Source organism: Diorhabda sublineata, chromosome 1 (assembly GCF_026230105.1).
Source record: "Diorhabda sublineata isolate icDioSubl1.1 chromosome 1, icDioSubl1.1, whole genome shotgun sequence".
NCBI lineage: Eukaryota > Metazoa > Arthropoda > Insecta > Coleoptera > Chrysomelidae > Diorhabda > Diorhabda sublineata.
The window spans coordinates 5870223-5883339 of NC_079474.1; the positions used below are offsets into that span (position 1 = coordinate 5870223).

The 13117-nt window shown below is 33.4% G+C and overlaps 1 protein-coding gene across 1 annotated transcript; it reads left to right on the top strand.

The window, feature by feature from the left end:
- Window positions 1–3331: 3331 nt before the first annotated feature.
- On the top strand, window positions 3332–11674 carry LOC130444019 (polygalacturonase-like). Its single transcript, XM_056778984.1, has 5 exons — window positions 3332–3482; window positions 5723–5953; window positions 8267–8478; window positions 9924–10248; window positions 11383–11674. Exons 1-5 carry the CDS (start codon window positions 3416–3418, stop codon window positions 11637–11639), a joined length of 1092 nt encoding a protein of 363 aa, XP_056634962.1. The 5' UTR covers window positions 3332–3415; the 3' UTR covers window positions 11640–11674.
- Window positions 11675–13117: the final 1443 nt, after the last annotated feature.

Here is a 13117-nt window from a genome sequence, read left to right on the forward strand (position 1 = left end):
CTAACCTTTCAAGAAAATCTGAGCAGACCCGTTGACGCAAGAGCTTTTGGTCAGGAGTCACATTTTTGGGCACCAACGAACACACACATCAACGAGTTTTGTCATGTGTAATTCCTCGTGTAAAACTTTTCTAACCGTTTCTTTATCGGCGTTTACAGCCTCGGTAATCATCACTTTCTGGAGTTGAAATAGTCACAGGGCTACCTGGGCGCTGGTCATGTTCAGTGCTCTCTCTCTCGGCCCTCAGTAAAGCGCGTTTTCTTCAATTTAACGAGAAATTTGAGTTGATACGTTGTTCCTGTTTTTCGTCACACATGGTTTTCGTCACGAGAAAAAACACCTCTTAAATACTTTCAAATATCAATATTTCGAAAATATGTTCTGCCGTTCTGCAAAGAGGAAAACAACTAATTTTCTGGCTAATGCTTCGACGAGTATTGAATTATAACTCCTCTGGACCTTTTTTATCGATATTAACATTCCCAATGGCTTGAATTTGTAAGGAGAGGTTGTAACCACTGACTAGTTTCGACGTCATTACGTCTCATCAGAGCAGTTTAATAGCTCTCATTCAGGCTTGAGTCCTGAGCTGAAGACAACGAAAAAGAGCGTCGCTAAGCGGCACCATCCTCACTTGCAACTGCGAACCACTCAGGTCAGGTAATATAGATTCCGATATTAAATGAGGTATGTAAAATGTATCAAAATAAAGGATTTCTACAATTCACCTCTAAAATAATTATATGTTTTGCGACGTTATCTAACAAGCTTCTTTTTGATAAAAAACAATTTAATTTTTTATTAATTCAATACAACACGTACCTCTACAAGGTCTAAGTTATTTTTTTCCTATAAACATCTATTTTGGGAATTTTTCAGGAATTTTATTCGAAATAAATAAATATTTCATTTCATTCTACATTTTCCTAGTTGATTTAGTATACTAAATAAATAAAATAAATATATTCAAATTGATATTGTAATTTTAATATATAGATTTCTTCACTCAAAGTCTCGAGTAAGCTTTATTTCGTATTTTCAATGCATTCTCTTCTGAAGGAAGTATTTCTGTCCATCTTTTGTAAATAGATCGTTTCTTTACTCTTGCATTAATTCAAAATCTCGTTCTGCAACATCGTTCATTACTGACAAGTTCTAGCAATTCCATGATGTGTCTTTCCAAAAAAAAAAAAAATATATTTTCTTCCTCATTTTCCGTTATAGAAGAAAAAATAGTACTCAATGAAAATAATACTGTATATATTGTCTAATATTTAACCTCAAAACACACCTCACGTAAGACTTTATCAACGATGTATAGTACTCAATAACTTTCGAGGAAACAATTCGGTTTACAAATAAAAATAATAATTACTCAAGGACAATACTTTGGAACAATAATAATGTGTACGAAGTAGTTCAGGCGAATTTCGCAAAGTAAATTCTATAGACGTACAAATACAAGAGAATTGATGGTAAATGATGGAAATCCGTGAACCTTGTTAACAACTCATTGACAGGAAATTGTTTTGGGCCTTCAAAGAAGACGTATAGCGCTTGCGCATCTGTTGTTTTTCAGGCATTTTCATGAAAAAACTCATACGTAACTGCTTACAGACGAATAAAAACCCCAAAAATAGAAGGAAGATTAAATGATAAAGTATATTAAACTTAGAGCTCAAATTTATAACTTAAAATGAACGTGTTCCATTCTTAGTTTATTTTCAAATCTCAAAAAAGTTTTTATTTCAAATTTAATAAGATAGTTTCAGAGAAAAATGCTTATACCGAGAAATTAACTTAGATCGTAGAACGAGTTATTTTTATAAAAAAAAATATATTCCCAGTGTACTTTTATTATTTATTGTACTTAACCATGAAAGTGTTTGAAAGTTGGGAATATATTAGAGTTAGTAATCTTTGGTGTTGAATTTTGCCACAATCCCACTACGAAAACGCTCTAAAATGGAAGTGCAGCAAGTTGTATCGAGAATAATTGATTTTAGGGTTAGTTTAATAAAAAAAGTAGTTTTCACTAACAAATATTCGTAAAGTTTCGACTTTATCCCTATTTTTATCAAAACATAACCTGATATTAACCAATAATTATATAAATAGAGATTTTATGTGGATTTTTGCTTCAGCTTTCTCTCAGAAAATGAAATTTGATGTGATAAAGTTCAGTACCTCCTGATTATAGCCTTCACTTGTCTTCACATTTAAAAATTTTTCACAATCTCACAGGGTGTTCCAGAAAGCTGTGCTATATCAAAGTTACATTTTTTTAAATAAATCTTCCCATATTTCATTGCACATTTGAAATTAGCTTGACTTTCTCATTACTTTAATAAATAATTGTGATGTGTTCTACGGGGTATTTGAACAGTTATAACCAATTTTCCATAAAAATCGTAACAAATTCAATACCCTGTACAATGTAAGAGAATTTCAAGAATAAAGATTCTTTACGGCCACAGCATTCGACAATAATAAAAATTCTGAAAAATTACTTATTTCGTTACTATTCATTGAATCGGTTACAAGATTAATCAAAACACTAATACGTTATTTTCTCGATTTTTTAAAATCACCCTTTATTTTATCTGATGTTGCTGTTTGGTACTGTAGAGATTGAATAAATAAAAAACTATCCTATACACTACAGTATACGTACACGTCTTTATTATAAAAATAGATGTTCGAAATGACCTTCAAAGATATCTATATACGCTTGAAAGTGATAATTGAAAGAATTACTCAAATTTCTATAGATATATTTCGAAATTCATCCCATATTTTCTCTAACATGTCATCCCTTGTTGTTGGATATATTTTGTACACTTGTTACCCCAGAAAAAATTTTATTGCAATCTAGTAACCTTGGTGGCCACTGTACTGGACAACTTGTTTATCCATCTTCCAGGAAATTCAAAGGATAGAAAGTTGTGATTTGTATTTAAATTTAATGTCATTGTTGATATTATTGTCTTTCCTAGTGTGTAATTTCGAATGGTGTTGCGGTTTGAAGACTCAAAATAAAACTGTCCAAGAGTTTTTTGAAATTTGATCTTATATTTGATCTTTATAAATGCTTCGAAATTCGCATTCCCTCTCTGCCATATGTGTTGTCGAAATGTTGGCTTTTAAACAAGTCCTGGGCAGTTCCATTTTGAGTCCTCTACACCATTCCAAATTCAAATTTAATATCTAAATTTATATTAATTTTTTATAATCAGTATATCAGGGGCGGAGAAAAGGATTATCATCTTCAGTATAATATGAAGCTTCGTAAATGGAATTTATATTTTTCAAATATTTGAATTGATAACATAATATTTCGAGGACGTTAATTACTATATAAACATTTGCTTGTCATCAATAAGGATACACCTGTTATAGATATAGAAAAGTGACGATGAAATTATTTGTGTGCATTTTCTCTTTAATTGCACTAAGTAGTGCATCCCCTGCTATTAACGGAAGTAAGTTGATTCACAAAAATCTCAGAGTTTCATCTTCAATTTTTTATAATTTTAGCTAAAAATTGATATATGATTCAAAGAGAACAGCAATTTTATCACATCGTGAAAATTAAGAAGGAAATTCTTACATTTTATACTATATTATTGCAGCTTTTATAGAGTGCGTTTCGAAACAAAGAATATATTATTTCATAGTATGAAATTTCCGCTATTAATATACATCCAGATATTACTTTTGCATGTTATCTTAGTGAGCTGTGTCTTGATCTTTGGCAGCAACATATCACCACTATCAATACCGATCTTGAAAACCCAGTCTGTTGATCTTATAAAGAAGGCTGGCACCGCGGCTCAGGGTTTGGTCCTATCTTGTCATAAAATATCACCATCACCGCTAATTTGTTTGTTGGGTGTTGAGGCTAGGAGCAAAATCTCCTGGCATAGTCACGTGGCCAAATTAGCTAAGGCAGCTCCACAAAAGCTTGGAGCCCTCTTTAAGACCGAAAAGCTATATACTCCGCAACAGCTTCTAATCTTCTACAAATTCCAGATTCATCCATCTTTGGAGTATTGCTCACACATTTGGAGCTCGGCTCCCAAGCATACCCTGGGGATATTCGACTCAATACACAAGAGGGCAATTCGATTTATAGGCGATCCAGAGTTGACCAGAAACTGGCGACAGCTTGGAGCATAGAAAAAGGTGGCTAACCTCATCCTGTTTTAACGATACTACCACGGCAGATGGTCTTTCTAGCTGACCTGTATAATCATACTCAGAGCAGTATTTGTAAGAAGTACAGGACGTATATATATCGAGACTCTTCACTTCTTTGAAGAAGTACCTCTAAAATGTGATGACTTAACAATATACGAATTTCATATTTATCGCACATACTATTAAAAAAACGTATTGCGTCGTCAATAAACAAAGAGAGAAATGATCAAAGTAAGACACCTTCTGTAAACGTACCATTTAATGATGAAGCTAGTTAATTAGTATGTTTCTCTGTGGAAATATTGTTGTTTTAGTTTTGTCGTTATACCTAATCAATTTAGATATTCTTATGGAGCTTTTAAGAAGAGCGACACAGAAGTAGTATTAAGCTCAAAAAAAGTACTCCCAGTAAACAGTATAAGTAGTTTCATAAATTATTTGCCCCAAGTAATAAGTAACAAGTACTTTCACATAGATTGATTAGAAATTTACTTGGAACTAAAAATTCAAAAACACAGTCCAAAGCAAATATTTGTTTAAGTGCTTAAGTATTTTAACACTACGTTTAGTACATAAATTGATTAAGTTGAATAATTAGACTCGAACTACCTATATTAGTTACTTAATGTAAAAATATACTCTACTATAGTTCTTCGAATATCAATTGCAGAAGAGAGTTATGCAAGGAAAAATCAATATTTCATAAATACGCATCGCACTCATACCAAATTGAAAAATTAAGAATAATATTTACTCCAAGGTATAAAATCTAACAAATTTTCAGTCCATGTGGACACATTATCTCCACTGTTTACCAATAAAAACATCGAATTGTTAACATAAATGCATTTCTATTGGCCAAAGCCGTATGTAGGCAATTTCTTCGAAATATTTCTGCGATAAGCAGTGGCGTCGCTTGGTGAGATTCATTTAATTTATAAATTTCTTTAAATAAATAGAAATATGGCGTTCTTTGTATCATGGGCAAATGAAGACAATAAAATTGCACAATGTAGTGAGAATAAAGACAGGTATCAATTTAATAATAAAGATTTAGAGAAATGATTACAGCACGTTATTTTGCATATATTCGAATATTTAAAAGAGGAAAATATTCCCAAACTGATAATGCAATCATAATGAGAATTGCTGAACTAACTAGAGTAAATATTTTTTTCATTTATCCAGTACTCACGGAAGAGGTTGCTGTGGATCGATCATTCACAGAACCGAAAAACATGTAAAGAAAAACTGAAATCGGTTGACAAAGCTACTCAAGATTTTATACGTAGGACAATTTATAGATTATATAAGGAGAACAGGGTTGTAATATTAGAAGTAACACAGCAAAAGGTAGCAAATTATCCAGAATAGAATTATACCAGCAGTAAACTACTTGAAGTAAAAAAAGTGCCAAACACTTCACTTGCAGTACGTTTTTACTGCAAGTGGCTCAACTCTGACCACATCTAATTCGTCAATTTGTATTTTCTTGTTCTAATGATTTTTTTATCTGTTGCAGCTGTAGGCGGTTGCACTATCACGAATTACAATCAAGTTGAGAGTGTTATCAACAGTTGCACAACAATTTCGGTAGGAAGCTTCGCCGTACCTGCCGGTGTCACCCTTAATTTACATTTAAAGACTGGTACGCATCTAACTTTCAATGGAAACCTAGCATTCGCTTATTCGGAATGGGATGGACCACTTATGCGTATCACAGGGGATCAACTAACAGTGCTAGGAGAATCATGTAAGATCTTTATCCTATTTTCCTATTGACATTAACATAAGGTTTACTTTTTGAAGAGTTTATTTATTTAAAATTTCGGAATATTAGGTTGAAGGTATCTCCGCAAACAAAAACTAAAGGTCCGTGCCAAGCTATCCATTCTATTGAACCGCGTCGTAAACTATATATACGAGGATATTCCTTATCTACAACTATCTAACTGCAAGGTAATAATGTACAAGAGCACGAAATTACATCGTACTGTCTATCCTTCTGAGGGTTAAATTTTTAAAACACTTGAATACATCGTTAAAAGATTCTAACTTTGGAATTATCCAACTTTTATACAAATATCTATTTCCTATTTAACCTCTCAGTGATGGAAAATTTTAATAGGAGCCTACGATACAAAAAGAATTTACTATCTAAATGTTACTAAAGTAGCTTCAGTAGTGTCAAATATCAAATGTGATATGATGTATCTATTAGTCAGTCAGTCAGGACATGTTCTTTTATATTATGTGAAATGGAATAAATGCGTTAATAAATGATTGAGAGCGTGGACAACACCAATTTTCTTATTTTGTAATATAACGTAAACCAAACAATAAATTGATGGTTTAGAAATGTTTTCTAGATGGAAATTTTTTCTGGTGATGTGGACTTCGAATTTTCTAGATTCATATAAACACTAACTAATCTGGCATATACTTTTTCCCACGGGCGTCTTTATCTCAACTAAGGTGATTCTCGGATAGTGTATTATTCCAAGATTACGTGAAATTATAATAGAAGACTCGCCAATTATCTAACAAATATGGCTTCTTCGTCGAGTACAATCTCTACGTCCCCTGATAAATACGTTGTAAATGTAGCCAAAAATTTAACGAATTCTATAACTCCTTCTCATGATCCGCTTCCATGTCTCCCTGATGCAAATGCTAACTTACACAGATTTTTCTTTATGCCCGTAGTTTTAGCAGAGCTTCTCAATTCAATTAATGGCATCAAACATAAATCCTTATCTGGTACTGATGGAATTAAGTTAAAAATGTTTTGGAGTCTGACGGAATGCACATCAAATCACTTTATAACTATATATTCCATTTCTAAATGGCACTTTCCCAAATTGCCTAAAAACGGCAATAATTATACTCCTGCATAAGGGGGGAGATGAAAATCAAGCATCAAACTATTAACCATTTGCACTTCTTCCCACGTTATCTGAGATGATAGAAAGATTGGCCAAAAAGAGCATTTTATCATTTCATAATAGTGTATTTAACAAATTGCAGTATCATGGTTTTAAGGGATAGATCATAGTGTAAGTCAGACCTCACAAACAGAAGTTAACTTCTAAGGGTTGACACAACGATGTTTTCTTGCACGCCAATAGAATATGGATTGCTTCAAGGATCACTACTATTTTGTTTCTTCAGTTTATAAACGACATTGCCAAGTTAGACATCAGTGGTAAAATATGCCTTTTTGCAGTTGACACTAGTTTCTCTTGATCACACGTCACTTCAATGGACCATATCTAGTGACCTAATTACCCCCAAATAATGGTGTAATTCTAATCTTCTGTGACTCAACAGTTAAAACAATAATTGATGTCGTTGAGTTGTGAAATTCTTAGAGTTTGTTGTAGACAATTCTTTGAAATTGGAGTTATATAAATACCACTTTATCTAATAAAATCAGTTCTGCCTGTTTTGCATTGAGTATCAAGTTCCCGAAGAACTAAACTTATTCATCTTTAACACAGTTTATTATACACTTATTGAGTCGCACTTCTGATATGACCTTCCCTTCTGGGGTACGTGTGGTGCAACTCAGTTTGAGCGAATCTTCAAACTACATAAGAGAGCGGTTAGATATTTATTCAGACTTAACAACAGGGCTCGTTGCTGGGTCTTCTTTTAAAAAATCAAAATATTGACTCTTCCTCTAAGGAATGCGGAGCACCACTTCTATATACCTACTCTGCGTCAGAATGAGTTGAGGCTCAATACTTAACAATTCATAACAAATGTACGATCATTTATCAATTGAAATCAAATCTATAACATCTTTTTCCGCTTTTCGCAATAATTTTACTCTATAAAGTTACTTATTCTAATTTGGAGCATGTTGCACTGGTTTAATGTTGTTACTGATTTTTAATACCAAATATCACCTATTTTAGGATTGCCGTATAGTTAGTTTAATTATCTGGTTCACCATAGTTTTCCGTATATTTTTTATTATTAGATTACAAATAAACAATTATTGTGTATTAGTGAAATAAATATCTTGTTGCAATATAATTTCTAATTATTTTTAAATTTTCAGCTCATTTGATTGATGGACGCGGAGAACTTTGGTGGGACGGTCAAGGTGGTCATAGTTCCAAAAAGAAGCCCAGAGTATTGGAAATCTCAGCAACTAACTCCTATTTTAAAGCACTTAAAATCAAAAATTGTCCGATGACTTGTGTTGGTATTTCCGGTTCTACCAGTGTTACTATTGACTATTGGAATATCAATAACAAGGATGGAGATACCGTAAGTTTATGTGTTTAAAAAATTTCTTCAGCATTGTGTGCTCGCGAATTTGATATAATCTATTTGGTTCAGGATAATTCAAAATTAAGAAACCTTCATCATTCTAATCATTATTGTTATGAGATGGAGATAGCACAAAAAGGCAAAAATCCAAAGAAAATCACAGGTTTGAAAAAGAACAGATCACAATAGAAATAAGGATAATGCTTTGGTTGTACATTTAGGTCTGTTACAATGAGTATAAAACAATCTACTTGCAAGCACAACGTCACAACCTGCAAAGTTCTAGATTCTTCTTTATCCTTATAGATCTAAGGATGATGTACACTTGACGAAAATTCTCCATTACTACCGATTTATTGTATTATGAGTATATTTTCTGTAATTTCATATTTCTTTTCTTCCATATAATTTTGATTAGCGTCAGGATTAAGTAGTTTTGCCGAGAACTGTACCAGAATATTTAATATCTCATAGTAGCTGGGGGAAGACATCCAAGGCCGCAGGAACTGTTGAATCACTACCAGCACTAAAGATGAAAGGAAAAATTGAAAGAAATAAGAGCAGCCACCTATTAAAGGAAAAAAACACAAACTAAAGAAAAAAGAAAAAAAACAACTGAGACGACCAGTAATATTTGGTGAATTTTCTTGCTCTTAGAGGGGTATATACTGTGAGTTTAGTGAAGTGTGTGTCTGTGTTTTTTTTATCAAGGAAACCTGTACCAGCTAACACTGCCAGCTAGTACGGACAGAAGTATGCAGTATGCACAGTCCACTCCACTTATGTCTCTTTTGGGCTTGTATTTCTTCGCGAAAATCGCCGTCAGATATAACTTCGCGGAGGAAGCATTAGCTGATTTCCTCTTTCTTCTTGATTACTTTTCCTGTGTCCCTCAATCGATGATACTTAATGCGAGGTTCCAAATGATGGGTTGGGCTCTTCATATTCTTCTACTTCGTTGTCTTTTTCGTACTCACTCGGCCGATCGTATATTTCGTACTGCAACATCTGGTCGTCCTCCAAACGAATTTGACATCCACGTTTCTCTGTCTCAGGTAACAAAGTCTGCGCCATTACGCTTCCGTAAGGCGAAGGAGCATTTGAATATGCTGGAACGGATAGTCTCAGCTCCGTAGCCTTTATTCCTTTGCATCAAGTGAGAGAGACTAGCCGCAATCCATTCAATCTCCTACGCTCCCCTGCATCAGTGTAGGGAGCTTGCTGTTCCATAGTCTGGCGCTTCGTCACAACTTATGATTACATTCAATTTTACTTCACAGCTAAGCTAAGCTTAGCTGAATGTGTTTAATCATAAAAATGTCGAAATATACAATATATTGAGGAAAAACTTCTCTAACAAAAAATATCATAAATTTAACCTCATAAATGTTGTTCACATTAGAAACACTATCAATTGATAGATGTTGTAATTTTATTTTTAGAAAGGAGCCTATAATACTGATGGATTTGATCTGGCCCACTCAAACTATATTACTATCAAGAATACAGTCGTATGGAACCAAGACGATTGTATTTGCGTTAACCAAGGTCAACATCTCATGTTCCAGAATCTGCATTGTACTGGAAGCCATGGTTTAAGTATAGCCGTTGGAATTTACCAAGCTTACGCTGATAACACTGTTCACAATGTCACATTCAAAGATTCCGTAGTTGAAAATGCAAATCTTGGTATGCACATCAAGACTATTGCTGGTAGCCAGAAAGGAGAAATTTCCAGCGTAACTTATAGCAATATCAAACTTTCAGGTACAGCATTTGATATTTGATTTATGAATAATTTCATTAAGCGTCTAATTTTAGGCTATGAAAAAAAGTTTTAAGACTTAACCAAAACCAAATATTGTTAGTCCTGGGGGTGGTGAACTCGTCGCCGAGATTACTTGCTCTAATAATTCGACATATAATTGATTGCTGAAATTTAAGGGTTCAATGATCCCTTTGGATGAATTGATAACCGGGTTGTTATATCGGAACCAAAAAGAAAAACAATTAGTACATTTCACTTTGACACTAGTTTATTATTCAGAAGCAATATTCATATTATAGTACATGAATATTTAGGTTAAGATAGGTTATTGATACTCACACTGAGACTAAAAAGTGGTTAAGTTATTTTGATTAGTGAATGTGTTTTTCAATCTACTTAGGCATTTGTCATTGAAATTGATGATTATACTGATTAATCATAGTTATACTGTTTAAGCAGTGTTTCAGAATGGTGAGACACTAAATATCTGAGTTTATGAACATTGTGAAAAGTTAGTATTTGAAGACTAACGCCAATTTAGGAAAAATGTTATTACTTTATTGCACACAAAATCCAGAAACTTTTTGTGTTATAAGGGGATGTGAGCCAAAATTATAGGTGGAACGCATATCTTGAGCGCTGTGAGTGAACATGCGTAGTTTGAAATAATTATTTGAAAAAAAATTATTCCAATTAATTTATTGATGCGTTTTGGACGAAATTGGCTGCAGTTTCAATACAAGATTGTAGAATATCGTTGGGCTTGTCATAAGCTCTTAGACGCGGTCGAAAACAGGGTTTAGAGGGATACCCCCAATGAAATTGGAACAAAATGCGATGAAATGTCTGATACCATGTTATTAGATCTCTTCTCGTAAAGATATGCAAAAATATTTGGCGAGAAAAATAATTTTCGCGATATTAAGGGCGATGGATGACCTTAATACAGTCCGTTTTAAAATATTTTGTATTACAAATATGAAATAGTGGATTAGCAATATTATAGAAACGTGTTTCGATTAAATTTTATATATTTTTCTCAAAATAATAATAATGCTAGGGTACTAAAATTCATTCTTGTCTTAGTCATCAACTATTTAATGCCATGATAATGAATAAGAATCGGTTTTTAGGTATTACCTGGTGGGGTATTAATATTCAACAGGATTACACTAACGATGGTTCTACAGGACAACCGATGGGAAACATCGTAATCAAAGATTTGACGCTTTCAAACATTTATGGAACTTTATCAGGAACTGTTAGTACCGCAATTTATGTTTTATGTGGATCCGGTGGATGCTCTAACTGGCATTGGTCAGGTATCAATCTACAGGGCGCAGCACATCCAAATTCTTGTAACTATGCTCCAAGTGGATTCACGTGTTAGAACAATCAAAAGATAATAAATGATATTTACTCATATTTGTTTCTATTTATTTTCTCGATATTCCGAGCTGTTTTTCAAAATGAAATATTTCGAGAATCGCAATTAATTGAATTCAAACCGTAAAAGAATCGCTATAAAATCTTATTTAACTCAAAAGAACCATAGCCATGACTGAATATATCTACTACAAACTGCAAACTCCTTGAAAAAATAATCAATGAAGACTCCAATGGTTCCTTCTAAAATACAAACTTATACCTGACGTACAATCAGGTTTTCGGCGTAATCGATCTACACACGAAAAACCTTGTTTTCTTGCAAACAAATATTTCTGCCTATTCTTTTCTGGGTAAGTATAATCTATTGCTGTCAGCTCGCGGATGTAGTGCAGTGTACATGGTCATGAGGTTTCTAGTTCAAGAATCTCTTTTTGTCGATAGTATAATAGCTTATCGGTATTGCTATCGTTGTTATTGCAGTTATCTTATTTTTTGCATTTATTTCTGTTTTTAGTCTTTCTCTTATTCTCCGATAATATTCTTTCTTCAGTTTAGACTTCATACTTCTGGTGTTGGACTCCGCCGTGCTCTTTTTAGCCCAGATACTTATACACATCAGTTTCGTTGAGTGATCTGATCGTTATATTTCCACTTACTTCTATGCTCTATTTTTCTCATAGCTTCTCCTTGACAAATAAAGCATTCGCACATTTTTGAAAGTCAAATACTATTTTAATTTCGAAGCTAAATTCTTTTACTAGACTGAGTTTCTATATTGATTGTAATATTATGCTATTAGTTTGAAGTCTACATATCGACATATGGTAAGTACCTTACTATCTGTTTCTCGTGAAAGAATTATGCACTAATCAGTTTGTAGTCGGTATAATTTGCCCAATCCTGGATACAAAATATCAAAAGAATTAGGCGCACTTGCACACTGTGCCAAATATGCAATATCACAACCTTCTGGTTGTCGGCGAAAGTGTTTTTTGTAATCCCAGTTTGGTGATGTTATCGAGCAGTGTCTTAGGTACGACGCCAGTTGTTGACATATTAATGTCAACTGCGAGATCAGTGTATTTGGACAGTTTTTTCTTGGGGTTTGTTGAGAATATTAAGGACTGAATGAACTATTCTATCAACAACCACGATGTCAGGTCTGTTATTCGTCACCTGTCTATCGGTGATAATGAACCTATGGTAGTAGATGGTAAAATTCTCATTTTTGAGCACCTTCTGCGGCTGGTACATATAATTCGGTGTATACGTATTGTGAAGACCAAAATGTCTAGTTTCTGGTGGATGGTGTGGCACTTTTGATTATTGTAGATAGTCAGTATTACCTAACACACTACAATCAGATGTTAGATGTATATTGAATGATCTCTGATGTTTGTTGGCACTTTCTGCATTTATCATATTGAATGTACGGATCCTTAATAGCATTTTTTCTTGTAGTTATTCGTGTTAATAACT

Bases quoted from the DNA above. Each gene is read 5' to 3' on its own strand.
- LOC130444019 (XM_056778984.1), top strand. From the start codon at position 3,416: ATGAAATTATTTGTGTGCATTTTCTCTTTAATTGCACTAAGTAGTGCA. The intron at 3,483-5,722 runs GTAAGTTGATTC...TATCTGTTGCAG, and splicing joins ATCCCCTGCTATTAACGGAA to CTGTAGGCGGTTGCACTATC. The intron at 10,249-11,382 runs GTACAGCATTTG...ATCGGTTTTTAG, and splicing joins TAGCAATATCAAACTTTCAG to GTATTACCTGGTGGGGTATT.